Source organism: Poromitra crassiceps (genome assembly GCF_964638095.1).
Source record: "Poromitra crassiceps genome assembly, chromosome: 2".
NCBI lineage: Eukaryota > Metazoa > Chordata > Actinopteri > Beryciformes > Melamphaidae > Poromitra > Poromitra crassiceps.
The window spans coordinates 96,693,094-96,708,463 of record NC_139624.1 but is presented as its reverse complement, the minus strand read 5'-3'; the positions used below and the strand labels follow the sequence as shown (position 1 = coordinate 96,708,463).

General features: G+C 43.6%; 1 protein-coding gene across 1 annotated transcript in view; it reads left to right on the top strand.

Annotated features, from left to right (window-relative positions):
- The window catches only part of csrp2 (cysteine and glycine-rich protein 2), a 35,974-nt gene that overhangs the window by 17,060 nt on the left and 3,544 nt on the right, over positions 1-15,370 (top strand). Inside the window, exons 4-5 of the mRNA XM_083657442.1 lie at positions 1,210-1,339; positions 9,660-9,753. Of these exons, the coding sequence (XP_083513568.1) occupies positions 1,210-1,339; positions 9,660-9,753 (224 nt within the window). The remainder of the gene's footprint in view (positions 1-1,209; positions 1,340-9,659; positions 9,754-15,370) is intronic.

Here is a 15,370-nt window from a genome sequence, read left to right as displayed (position 1 = left end):
GCTGTCTGTTCTGTTACACAGTGCAGGATGCAGCCTGCATGAAGCTGATGTGTGCTCTGTTACACAGTGCAGGATGCAGCCTGCATGAAGCTGATATGTGTTCTGTTACACAGTGCAGGATGCAGCCTGCATGAAGCTGATGTGTGCTCTGTTGCACAGTGCAGGATGCAGCCTGCATGAAGCTGTCTGCTCTGTTACACAGTGCAGGATGCAGCCTGCATGAAGCTGATGTCTGCTCTGTTACACAGTGCAGGATGCAGCCTGCATGGAGCTGATGTCTGCTCTGTTACACAGTGCAGGATGCAGCCTGCATGAAGCTGATGTCTGCTCTGTTACACAGTGCAGGATGCAGCCTGCATGAAGCTGATGTCTGCTCTGTTACACAGTGCAGGATGCAGCCTGCATGAAGCTGTCTGCTCTGTTACACAGTGCAGGATGCAGCCTGCATGAAGCTGATGTCTGCTCTGTTACACAGTGCAGGATGCAGCCTGCATGAAGCTGTCTGCTCTGTTACACAGTGCAGGATGCAGCCTGCATGAAGCTGATGTGTGCTCTGTTACACAGTGCAGGATGCAGCCTGCATGAAGCTGATGTCTGCTCTGTTACACAGTGCAGGATGCAGCCTGCATGAAGCAGATGTCTGCTCTGTTACACAGTGCAGGATGCAGCCTGCATGAAGCTGATGTCTGCTCTGTTACACAGTGCAGGATGCAGCCTGCATGAAGCTGATGTGTGCTCTGTTACACAGTGCAGGATGCAGCCTGCATGAAGCTGATGTCTGCTCTGTTACACAGTGCAGGATGCAGCCTGCATGAAGCTGTCTGCTCTGTTACACAGTGCAGCATGCAGCCTGCATGAAGCTGCAGACAGATGTGAGAGGAAACCAGTTTTGAAGCCTAAACCACAACTGACAGAGAAGGTGGCTGCCAGAGGGAGAACATGAACATGACCTCTTACTGCTCATTTTCCTTCCAAAAGGAGATGTTCACCATATGGAGAAAAAAAAGCAGAGGCGCCCGACTCTCACTAAAGGATTGATAAAAGAAAACAAATTCTAGTACTTTTTAGGAGCATCAGTAACTCAAGACCTTTTACAGCTGCCTGGATCCTTGAGATGTTAGAGATGTTGAATGACGAAATTCAGGTAATGAGATGATTTCGCAACTTTGGAATATAGTTCAAGTTATTTGTTTCTCCTTTTTTCCTCAGGGTACAGAGTCACAGGCCCACCACCAACCCCAACCCGTCCAAATTTGCTCAGAAGTTTGGCGGTTCGGAGAAATGCGCCCGGTGCGGGGAGTCTGTCTACGCAGCGGAGAAGATCGTAGGAGCGGGGAAGGTGAGCATGTTGAGTTTGACGTGTTTTTTTTTTTTTTTTTTTTTACCCAAAGTGTCTCAGGCTTCATTTCATACCACAGACCGCATGCTTAAAGCCCCCTCCAGTGTATTTTGTCATTTAAGATATTTCATAGCTCAAATGAAACGGTGATGTAGGACTCAATTGAACGCTATAGTCATAATGACAATTCAATTCTGAATGTCAAGCTGGCACGTTAATTAGCTAGCTAGCTACATTAGCTAAGCCTGCTGGCTAACAACATTCATCTGGTAAATGGTAAATGGCAAATGGCCTGCATTTATATAGCGCTTTTATCCAAAGCGCTTTACAGTCAGTAGGTACATTCACCCATTCACACACCGATGGCGGCAGGTTACCACGCAGGGTGCTGGCACACCAACGGGAGCAATTTGGGGTTCAGTATCTTGCCCAAGGACACTTTGACATGCAGACTGGAGGAGCCGGGAATCGAACCACCGACCTCTTTTATCCAATGCAATTAGTGGACGACCCGCTCTTCCTCCTGAGCTACAGCCGCCCCCTCGTCTGGCTCAAAATGCCACTAAGTGACCAAATCATTGGCTTGTTAACCATTTCCAACAGCTTTCCATCAGCTTTAAAATCCATTGACTGCTTGTTGAGATCTTAGCAATAAAGTGTTACCAAGATTATACCCTGTGATAATATACCAGGCAATGTATCATGATACTGGGTAGTAGTATGGGTAAATCTATTTATTTTGTTGTTTTATGAATGTGCAATGTAGGTTATTACCTACACATAATGTATTACAGTAGGCATGGTATGAGACTTTGAATTGACGGTATGATAATTATTATGTAATTAATATATTATTATGATTTCAACCAGGTCAACAATGTCAGTAGTATATAGTATATATATATAGTATATATATATATATATATATATATATATATAGTATATATATATATATATATAGTATATATATATATATATATATACTATATATATATATATATATAGTATATATATATATATATATATATACTATATATATATATATATATAGTATATATATATATATATATATATATATATATAGTATATATATATATATATATACTATATATATATATATACTATATATATATATATATATATAGTATATATATATATATATATACTATATATATATATATATATATATAGTATATATATATATATATATATACTATATATATATATATATACTATATATATATATATATAGTATATATATATATATATACTATATATATATATATATATATAGTATATAGGCAAATTAACAATATTGATCTTGCCTCCATGATGCCTGCGCCGAGAGCTCAACGGGTTTTACGTCATGGCAACATGACAACATGGAGGCTCATTTGCATAATATACTGCTGACATTGTAATGATACAAAGTTGGTTGAAAATGGGCAAAGTGAGCCTTTAAATACGCAGGAGGTCAGAAGTCTAATCCTAACAACACCTCACAAATCCAATGTTTCCCACTTGAAGCTGTTGCGTAAACTCTTCCTAACAGACAGCTGGAGTGCAGATACCAGATATTGCACTGCGAGGCTGGGATTCAGGCAGATGTCGTTGATTACACACACAAACACACACGTACACACACACACACACACACACACACACACACACACGTACACACACACACACACACACACACACACACACACACACACACACACACACATTTTAAATATTTATTTATGTCCACATAAATACAAGTATGCAAAGGACATAAACAGTAATAGTGTAGTCAATTGCTGGGAGTCAGTCAGTTACATGAGTGCCCAGACGGCAAACACAATAATGCATCCACATAAGAAACACACAGGATGATAACATGGCAGGTTGATATATACAGTTATACTGTAATGCAAGATAACGGTCAGTATCCACTTCATGGGTACAAAAAGCAGCGCCTCCTCCATATTGAGCGGCTGCCGATAATAGTAGATATTGAACAGTATCTCGCTAACTGTTTGGCCCTTCTCTTTGGGAGACCAGCCATCTGAAGGCCTCTCACAACCAGCTTATGGACATGACCTAGGCTACCAAATATGAAAACTAGAAGTTTACACCTGTAGCCCAGCTGTGAAATGGTCTGTTCTAGCTGTTGGTATTTCATCATCTTGGTTAGAAAGGCCTCCTCTAGGCTGTGGACAAAGGTACAGCCAACCACACACACACACACACACACACACACACACACACACACACACACACACACACACACACACACACACACACACACACACACACCTACACACACACACACACACACACACACACACACACACACACACACACACACATAGGCCTACACTTATAGTAGATGAAGTCATCAGGCTAACACTTGAGAATGTTTCGTTCAGCACTCGATCACGGAGGAGAAATCCTTCACTTACAAACGTTTCATCTTGTATTTTAGAGTAGAAATGATTGCTTTGCCTTTAGGAGTCCCTTCTTGCTCTGAGGGGGAGTGGATATGCTCTCAGAGGGGAGTGGCTATGCTCTCAGAGGGGAGTGGCTATGCTCTCAAAGGGGAGTGGCCAGTTAGCTGTTGATTCACACATGCAGATTTACAGTAGGTGATGTCATCGGGCAGAGCGAGCGCCGTCTCTGCATTCCCCAATGGAGGAAAAAGCATGCGAGGCTGAGATGGAACTTCTTCCGGAACGATTCCTTCCTTCCTCGTCCTGAAGTCCGTTCCCTCCAGTGCTTTTTCTCTTTATTGAGACGGATAGTTGGAAAGCCGAGAGGGGGGAGGTTTGGATGGGATGCGATCCCAGACCGGCAGAGGTACATGTGGGTCTAGAGACCATCCTGGACACAGCAGTGATCGATACGGCGAAATCGTCTGAGATAACAATTGCAGAGTCTGGGAATTGTATAATTTACACGCCACATATCAACTAGTACGCTGTAAAGTGAATAAAAACACTTGAACGTGAGGCCATCACTTGTCTTATCGCTCCCAAACTGATGCTCCCAAACTGATGCGTACTCGTGTTCATGTTATTTAACAAACAACAGAGTCATTGTAGAAATCCCAACATTTACTTACTAAACTTCTGTTACAGTTGAGTAATGGGAACATTAGTTTCACTCTTTTCAGCCACTGAAGGTTTCAAGTAACCAGAAACTAGTTTTCTATTACAACAATATGCTACTTTGTATCCACTGTATGACATGTATATACATACATATACATACATGTGTATGACACTGAAGAAAGACTATTGTGGAATAAATGTATGAAGGAGGACTAGTACAATGTTGTGAGACAGAGCCATGTAGATAGAAGAGTCCTGACATCTCCATTCACTCCAATGGACCAGTTTTTTACTCTCAAGAGTTCCAGGAAGTAAGGTCCTGGATTAAGCAGCACTGTCAAGTCAAGACAGTTTTGTGTTGTACTCTGAAAGGGGTTTTCCCTAGCCTAGGTAAACCCAGCCCCCACGTGACCTGCTCTCTCAGTTCCCAGTCACTAGCGTCTAGACTCCGGGCCATTCACAACGATTTCCGCGGCGGTTGAAAGACTCCCGCAGACCCGCAGCCAATGAGTGACGGCATGACTGCCAACATCAGTCCTGCCGTGATCGGCCAATCAGAGAGTGCGTCTTTGTCAATGACGTGTAACAGCTGCAGCGGCTTAGCACTACCTAGCCGTTAGCATTTGGCCTCTCTAAAGCATAGCTCCCGAGCTAGCTACTAGCTGGCTAGCTATATGGCTATGCAACTACGTGAGGAAATTCAAGTGAAAACAGCTGTTGAGGTTGAGGTCTGTTGATCAAAATAACACCTAGCATTATCGAAATCGGATTTTAGCGGACCATACAAGCCAGGGCTTCAGAGCTGATCACCTGGACACATTTTATGGCGAAATTATCTGATAAACTTGTCTGTGCTGCTCTGTGGTGATCAGCTAATGTCTTCATAGCATTGTGATTATGATTTAATGCATTATGGAAGATAAACGCTGGTTTAACATAATTAAAATAATTCCCTACCAAACATGTAAAGTGACGCTTCTGGGCAGTAGACCATTTGGGCATAACATTATGTAATGTGACATGAGATCACCACATTTCAATAAATATAACGTTTTTGCACATTTGAATGCTGCTGGTCGTTTGTTTAATGCTGTATATATTGGATATTTAAAGCTGATACACAACACAATTGTGTTGAGGTAATTCTGCAAAGCTCAGTTAAAAATATAACATGTAACACTTTACACAATCAAATCTAACTTATTCACAGCAATACACAGTCCAGTAGTACAGTGGGCTAATTGTTTGAATTATATCGAAATATATTTGCATGGTGTAGCATGTAATGCAGATAATGTAGCTAGATACTCTGACACAGAAAGGCAGACAAGCTAGCAGCAGGGATCTTGTCACACTGATTCCAGATAAACTCCTCTGTCTAGCCAGCTATACAATATTATTGTAGCCTACATAATACCACAAGCTAAATACAGCATATACCAATGTAAGGCTGGGTAGCATTAGCTAACGTCATCCAGGCTATACAGTAATAGGCTATTATAAAGTTTTCTCTCTCCTGCTGCAGGTAGGATGATGCACATAAATATAGCCTACATTATGTAAAGTCATTGCATAAATGTGTTTTTTATTGTAAAACTAAAATGTGAAGTAGAGCCAATTTATTGGAGCGGACATCACAGTAGGAGATGCCGGTAGAAGCGTAGAAGCGCGTTACGCTGTCACTTACCTAAATCACGTTAAATCGACGAGGGGTATATATAGACCCAGGATTACATATATGTTTCACATAGGGTGGTGTTTTCATTTGATGTTTTATTTGGTCCAATATTGAAATGTTATACAATTGCAGGTTGTGTTACCATTACACAAAATTGAGATCTACCTTCATATCTATTTCGGCTCATTTGGTTGCTATTTAGTAGCGAAATACAGTAGCACAATGCATGCTGGGAGGAAGTGAACAACAACAAACCATAACAAACGCATCACAGAATGAAGCCTAAGCTGTAGCCTGTACTACGAAGCTAGTTTAATGCCTTATCCGAGTAAGTTTGAGTTTAAACCTGGTTTAGCCGTACTACAAAGCAAGTTAACTTTCAATCACCATGGCAACTGACGCTGCAAAGCTAACCTGGTCGCGACCAGGTTAGCTTCAGAGGATAAGATCAAAATCCATGACAGACCCATATAATCGGCTCTCTGGAGTCACTCACCGTTCATATAAGATCGCCATATGAAAAATAGATTGCAGTCAACTGAGAATATAACAAGAAAAACATTTGTGGCTCTGTAGGCTACATAATTAAATTAAGCCTACTTACCACTTTAGGTCTTAACAGCTCAACGATGCGTGGAGAAATATGATCACTATTAATCACCGCGGCGCATATCATGAATGGACCCTCAAATGGAGTGAGGGTGTCGTCTCAATTCAGTTCAGCAGTTTTCTCTTTTATAGTAGGCTATTAGGCTTTATACTAGGCTATTTTATATATGAATTATTCGATCAGTGCAACCACACACATGAGTGATAGAGATCATTATTCATTGAGCATGCGTTTCTAAATCTATGGTCTAAATAGGCTTACAGATTGTGGAAATGTATAGACTGAGATTACACATTTAGATTTGTTGCTGCTGCCTGTATCAATGCAGCTGTATCAATCGCTGATCAAAGTAAATCAAATGACTGATGTGAATACAAGCTGCTGCTTTAGACAGCCCTTCAGCAGACTATCCAACGCGGATTTTCATTCTGACATTAAATCGCGGATACATTAAATATCCGCTAAAACTCTGATCATGCACTGCGCTTCATTGAACGAGGAAATGGGTGTGGGCGTGGATAAACTCAGCTGTTCATAATGTGATTGGCTGGCGCACCTCTTTCGCGTGGACGCGCGCCTGTGCACGAGCGAAAAACGTGCGCGTGCACAGGCAGATCCCAGGTCCACTTACCTAGTAAAAAACCAGCGTCGTAGTATCAGTTAACTAGATAGCTTTGATCCTGTTCAGTCAAACCAGATCAAAGGGACTTATCGCGGATCTGTTAAACTAGTTTCGTAGTACAGGGCTCTGGTAAGTCTGTTAAGATAATGTTTAGCGAATATAATTCATAATCGTTTTAATAATAATAATAATTCTAGGCAATGAAGACAAAACCCAAGACTGTGTTACAGTAGGCTAAGTGTATCTTGTCCTATAATTGACTAGACAGAGGTTGAAGTACAAGAGATAACATTTATTACAAAAGTTTACATCATCTGCAGATCACCAGATTTGTTGTAATTGTGAACACAAAGGGAGCAAAGACATGGTTTTCAAGTATAACACAATGTACAACTTTTATTCAAAGACAGGATTGAAAAATATAGGTCACTTGTATTCACTTCAGACAAGACACTACGTTAAAGTCTGAAATTTACCTAGATTTGCTATAAGAATTGACATTTCAGCTTGTCACCTGATGTAATTATTAATGGACAGTAGCCTACAGTAGTAAAGATTTTGAACATTTTGATTAATCAATCCAAGTCAGAAACAACATGTGCTGTGAGCCTTTTACAATTCAAAAACCTTACTTCCAACAATTAACTAGCCTGCACTAACTACTGCACAGTATCGTGTACAAATATTGAATGCAACAGTCTCGTTCTGGAGCGAACCCCTCAGCTGAATTCACGTTGGAATATGATATCAAGGCTTGATAGATTTGATTGTACTCATACAGCAGTGTGGAGCTTAACATCTAGCTAGGTTGCATCTGGAATATGATCTGGATTATGTATAATATACAGTATAACACTACGCTCACTATTTCATGACATTCACGTTAACGCTATAGCCTCCAAAAATCTACTGTAGCTAGCTAGCGTCAGCTACATCTGTAACCACGCTGAAATGCGAGTGCATTAACGTTATTTCTAGCTAGGTCAAACACACCTTACCGTTATGAGTGTGGCCGTTTTTGATTAACATTAAGTCCACGATCATTTCCGGGCTGTAGCAGAGTCGAGCCCCGGAGGCAGCCTGGAGCTCTGAGAGCTCCAGAGGGGTGCGCGATGCACTGCTACCTGCCCGACACCCTGCACCCGACCTCGGGCTGCAGCAGAGTCGAGCCCCGGAGGCAGCCTGGAGCTCTGCGAGCTCCAGAGGGGTGCGCGATGCACTGCTGCCTGCCCGACACCCTGCATGAGCTTGATTTGATTTGTTTTGTCTGGTACTATTCAATATGATTTATGCAGATAAGACAGCGTGTCCCTGAAAACTAGATCATATCACTGTATAGATGATGACTGTTCTTCACAGCCACAAATATCTCTCCAGATCTGCGGCCATCTGCAGCAGGGATCAAGGTTTGGGTCCGTGTAGACAGTTGTCCTGTTCCTCTTTCATTCCCTGACCACCGTCACAGGAGTCATTGGCAGAGGCGATGTTCTCTCTTCTTGGAAGCTCTAATAATATAAAACGTAGCAGTTACTGTATGTTACACGTGGCTAACGTTAGCTAGCTTCTGACATGTTTTTCTAGAATTCATTAGATCGTTAAATGCTCCCGTAATCTAGCTAGCTAACGTTACCTCGCTAACCCCCACACAGCCGATGAGGAAAAGTCATTCATTTATCGAATGTCTTTCTTACCAAACACAATTACGCTAGTTTCTGAGATAATATATAGTGTGGCATATACCTGTGAATAACATATTCTTACCTGGAAATCACACATCGATCCGTAGGCCAGCTCTGAGTCTGTTTACATTTCGGGCGGAGGGGGGCTTGGTTGGTTGTAGCTGGTTGTAACCATTTGCGTGCTAGCAGTACTGAAATGAAAAGTGTTAGCTCGCTTGCTAACAACAAAGGTCGCAGAGCGATGACGCCATCTGCTGCACTGCGCATGTGCTCTGTGCACAAAGCTGGTTGGATGAAGGTTGCGTAATGGAGCGGTCTATCGGGGGGGGGCCCAACAACCGCAGGAAATCGTTTAGCACAGGCGGGGGACCAGACCATAGTGACTGAGAACAGGTCTGAGAGCAGGTCACGTGGGGGATGGGTTTACCCAGGCTAGGTTTTCCCCCCTTGAATCAAATTGTACATTATCAGCTTTATGTTAGCATGCAAAAGTAGCGCGAGACCCATTCCCGGCTGCTCATTGGCTAATGAGTCTCGCATTTTGGTCCTCCGCTGACGCCACTCTCTCAGTCTAGAGGACACTAGTGTGAGATAAACAAAGTAACATATTAACTGTTGTGTCTGCTCTGCTCCACACAGCCTTGGCACAAGAACTGCTTCCGCTGCGCCAAATGTGGCAAGAGCCTGGAGTCGACGACCCAGACGGAGAAAGACGGAGAGATCTACTGCAAAGGTGAGGCAGCAGCTAAATACTCAGCTAAATACACGTTAGCGGTGGTTATAGTATCGGTCAGATATTCAGACCGTACGAACGGTCATTTCAACCAAATCTGAAAGGTGGGCTCGGACGCGCTTCAGCAGTCTGGAACCAAGCTGCCCACTTTTTCTCAGTTGTTGTTCCACCAGAGAATTCCTCATTCATTTTCTCCATAGACATTTTGAAGAAAAGAAATCCCTTATCCACCTTATTTTTGAATGCCCCACTGTAAAATAATTATGGGTGCATTGAGGTCCGGTATAGAACGTGACTGATTGTTGCAGGTGGCACATTTTCTTGTTAAAACTCTGACGCTGGAAAAAAAAGTTGCTTGTCACAATAAATAACACTCGTTTGACGATTTATTTGAGGGAATGTAATAATTTTATCTATCACATCCGCTATTTCTGTTGCTCTTTGAACAACTCAACAACAAAAAAAACTCTCGCGTAACGGACAAGCCCGTCTTTTATTGTCACACGAACACCACAATACATGCATGCGGCCACAACACACTCATGCTGACGGTGGCCGGTGCAAAGTGTCCTCTGCATTTAACCCATCCAGGCATGTCCTTTCCTCCGGGGGGCAGGCCAGGTGCAGTGGTCGCTTTCTCGTACAGCGCCCGGGGACCAACTTCGGGTGTTGTCGTCACTGGTCGGATGACGATGACGATCTGATCTTCTGCATGTTTTTAGTGGGGGGGTTATATACGGAGGAACCCCCTGGGGGGTACGGGGAGAACATGCAAACTCCACACAGAGAGAAAGGCCCTTACGACGAGATAACCCACCTGGCCAGTAGGCACTGAGGATATGGGGGGGAACACAACCACAGCGCTCACAGTGTCCCAGGCGAGAATCGAACTCAGGACCTTCTAACTGTGAGGCGACAGCGCTACCGACTGCGCCACCGTACGCCCGGTACCCCCATGTTGTGACACGTATTAATGCTAGGCTATTTTGTGACACGTTTTAATGCTAGGCTATGTTGTGACACGTTTTAATGCTAGGCTATGTTGTGACACGTTTTACCTTTATCATCAAAAAGTTGCAGCTCCTGCAATTTGAATATTGCACTTGGCCATATTGCGATTTCGATAATATTTCTGGAATCAGATTTGTTTAGCCGCACACCCCAAAATCTCCAACCTGGCAGGGCGACAGGTTACCAAAATAAACACGCTGCTTTCAGTCCATGTGACTTTTGTTTACAAGCCCTGGTTGGCTTGTAACGGCACAGTGTGAACCTCAACGGACCAAATGCAAAAATGCAGCAAAGTAAACTTTTTCCACTGCGGTTCGGACCAAAGAAAACAAACTGGAGGTGTGATGGCACTGTGGGAAGTCAAGCAGACCCAACAGGACACAACAGAACCTGGAGGGAGGCGAGGGTTTGAATGAATGCTCAGATCCAACACACACTGGTGCACATCTGATGCCAATAAAAGCAACAAATAGAGAGTAAAATCACTTTTAAAGATGGGTTTTAACATCGAGATTTAGGATTACTAGGTACAAATCTATAGATATACAGTAGATTAGCGATGGGCATTTTAAGTAATTTAAATTTTATCGAGTACTCGTTCATTAGTTAACGTTTATTAACTTAATTCATAATAATAGCAAACTTCTTTGCATAATAACATGGGTGGTCCGTGTCCGAGGGGAAACAAGCGGAACCAAAGTTGCTACGTTAAGCTATCGTAGGCTATAGAAGGCCTGTAAGAATATCTATTACTATGGTAATGATAGAGCAGGGCTAATCGGCTGTGTAGGGGTTGTTCACACATAGGTCTGCATTATGGAGAAGCTGGGTCTGTCTCATTTGCATTGTTAAAGTCAAATGGTAGAAACGTTACTCGAATAGTAACGTTATGAATGAGTACTCAAGTACCCGAGTACTCCTGCCCATCCCTAATATAGATTTAGATTTGTCTCATGATTCATCCATCCATCATCTATCCATCCATCCATCTTCAGAGTCAGGTCGTGGAGGTAGCAGTTCCAGCAGGGAACCCCAAATGTCCCTTTCCCAGGCCACATTACGCAGCTCTGACTGGGGGGATCCCAAGGTGTTCCCAGGCCACATTACCCAGCTCTGACTGGGGGATCCCAAGGTGTTCCCAGGCCACATTACCCAGCTCTGACTGGGGGATCCCAAGGCATTCCCAGGCCACATTAAGCAGCTCTGACTGGGGGGATCCCAAGGCGTTCCCAGGACACATTAAGCAGCTCTGACTGGGGGATCCCAAGGCATTCCCAGGCCACATTAAGCAGCTCTGACTGGGGGATCCCAAGGCATTCCCAGGCCACATTAAGCAGCTCTGACTGGGGGGATCCCAAGGCGTTCCCAGGCCACATTAACACGTTCACTGCCAATGACGAGATATCTCGTCTTACAAAATCCAACGGTTGACTGCCAATGACGAGATATCTCGTCTTAAAAAAAAAAAAAAAAAATTGACGGTGGGACGTGGATCAACGCCCCCCACGTCTCCTATAAAATTATTGGAGCCACCCAACGTGTACAACCCATTCCACCGACCCACTAAGTGGCGACAGTGCCCTCCAAACTAGAAAAAGCAGAGCCAAAACGCGCGATGAAACCATTCTCATACTGTAGAATGGATTGGCGAAAACGCTTTCGCTTTCGCGCTGATTGCTGGCGGTGAGGGATTGCAAATTTGCATAATAGATTACGGGTGGAACACACTTTGAAACACGCAGCATAAATAAGACCAGAATCGCAAAAGCTTCATCAAAGCTCTCAACCGAAACCGCAAGAAACGAGCGAGCCCATCCAGACTTCCTCAAAGAGCGGCCGCCAGCAGACAGGCAGCAGCAGCAGCAAAGCAATGAGACTGGTGACGCGAGGTTACAGCAGCAGAAACGAGCTTGTGACACGCCCGCTGCAGCCAAGAAGACACACACGGAGGGAGGAGTTTGAAGGAGAGGGGTGTTTCCTGCTGTTATGGAGGAAATTACTGTTCAAAACTATTGTTTAGATGTCTGACGTCTTACTGATGCCAAAAATGAATGGTTAAAGTGACTGTTCTATCGAATTTCACAAAAAGCCATTTATCTCAGAATAAATTTTCAGACGCTGAAACCATGCTGTATTCAACTGCTAATGCTTACATAACTACTAACTCTACAAACTAACTCTTTTAGACAGAGAAAGCACACATTCTATTAGTTCTTTTGAGATATTGTGTGTTCACAAAATCCTAACAGAAAAGAATCCTCGGCTCTTGAAAGATGAGCCAGAATCCTCAAAAAAAAACCTTGGCAGAAGCTAACTACAGTATTGAAAAACGGCTGGCAGTGAATGTGTTAAGCAGCTCTGACTGGGGGGATCCCAAGGTGTTCCCAGGCCACATTAAGCAGCTCTGACTGTGGGGATCCCAAGGCATTCCCAGGCCACATTAAGCAGCTCTGACTGGGGGGATCCCAAAGCATTCCCAGGCCACATTAAGCAGCTCTGACTGGGGGGATCCCAAGGCGTTCCCAGGACAGCGTGGAGATGTAGTCACTTCACCTGGTCCTCGAATGGCCACTTGAGGCTGGCTCCAATAGGAAGTCATTCCCCATTCACTCCCATGTTAAAATGCATGTAAAAACTTTACAGCAGGAATAAACAAAAATAAACTTTAACAGCCTGGTAAAAAAAAAAAGCAAAAAAAAATACGTCACACTCACTCCGTCACACTCACTCCGTCACACTCACTCCATCACACTCACTCCGTCACACTCACTCCATCACACTCACTCCGTCACACTCACTCCATCACACTCACTCCGTCCATCTCTTTTGTGGGTAAAGCAAACGCAATAGCGCTCCAGCTGCTCATGATTCAGCTGGGGCATCACTTCCAGGCTCTGCCATATTGGATACAAACTCTTGTGTGAATAAATGACTTGTGATTCATTCTGACTCACCGGTTTATCAGGAAGAGAAACTACAAAAGACTAAAGTGGCTTCAGTCCAAAGTGAGAGATCATCAAGAACAAGCACATCATGAGTTACCAGTTTAGCTATCAGTCATCCAACTACCTTCAATCATCAAACTGTTGTTTTTACAGATAGGCTTTGTTTTTGAAATACTGACCATTGAATGTCAGGTGGCAGTGTATGTGTATATATAATATATATACCATATAGCCTTGTGTGTGTGTGTGTGTGTGTGTGTGTGTGTGTGTGTGTGTGTGTGTGTGTGTGTGTGTGTGTGTGTGTGTGTGTGTGTGTGTGTGTGTGTGTGTGTGTGTGTGTGTGTGCGTGCGTGCGTGCGTGCGTGCGTGCGTGCATATGTATGTAACCGAGGTGAATCAGTGCGGATTCCTCATGAGTCCCGAGTGGTAGCGAGTGGATTGGTTAAACTCACTCCCCAGTATAAAGGCATGTTAATCAGCTCCGCCAAGGGAGTTAGCTCTCTTGGTGCTGCGGTTAACATGTCGGACTCCCAAGCCGAAGGTCGGCAGGTTCGTATCCCACCCCTGGACAAGCCCTTAACATGGGTTGCTGCAAGTACCACCTCCACAACGCCGTTACATATATATATATATATATATATATATATATATATATATATATATATATATATATATATATATATATATATATATCATTAACAGATACACAATTGGCAGATTATGCAATTATATCTGCGGGAGGCGAACTGGATGAACCGGGTCTTGTGTAACAAAAACAAACATGGTTACACTCACTCAGCCACCCACGCTGTGTGTGTGTGTGTGTGTGTGTGTGTGTGTGTGTGTGTGTGTGTGTGTGTGTGTGTGTGTGTGTGTGTGTGTGTGTGTGTGTGTGTGTGTGTGTGTGTGTGTGTGTGTGTGTGTGTGTGTGTGTGTGTGTGTGTGTGTGTGTGTGTGTCGGCTGAAACAGCTGGAGTCCAACCTCCACAATGATCGCATCACAATGAGGCTGGAATTTCTTTGGTTAAGCAGAAAACACACACTGATACACACACACATAAACACACACACACACACACACACACACACACACACACAGATACACACATAAACACACACACACACTGATAAACTAGCCTGGGTAAAGCCAGCCTCCACGTGACCTCTATGTACTATTACGCTAGACGAGGTATAGCCTGTGACGTCACGTTGAAGGCTGGGTTTACCCAGGCTACTGATAAACACACGCATAAACACACACAATGATACACAGATGAACACACACACACACACACACACACACACACACACACACACACACACACACACACACACACACACACACACACAGATATACACACACACTGATACACACACAGATAAACACACACTGACACACACACACACTGACACACACAGATAAACACACACACTGACACAGATAAACACACACACAGGTCAGCGTCTCCTGAATCTCATAATGAAACCTTGGACTGATGAGCAGGAATGCCGCGTCTCGGCTCCAAACCCAAACGGGCTGAACTCTGCCTCTGCAATCAATCAGCGGTTTCCACCCAGGAAAGTTTACGATCCTCTATGGGAGACATCTTGACTCCATTTACTTGACTCCAGCGGCAGGAGATTGTTTTCTCGGCCAGCTC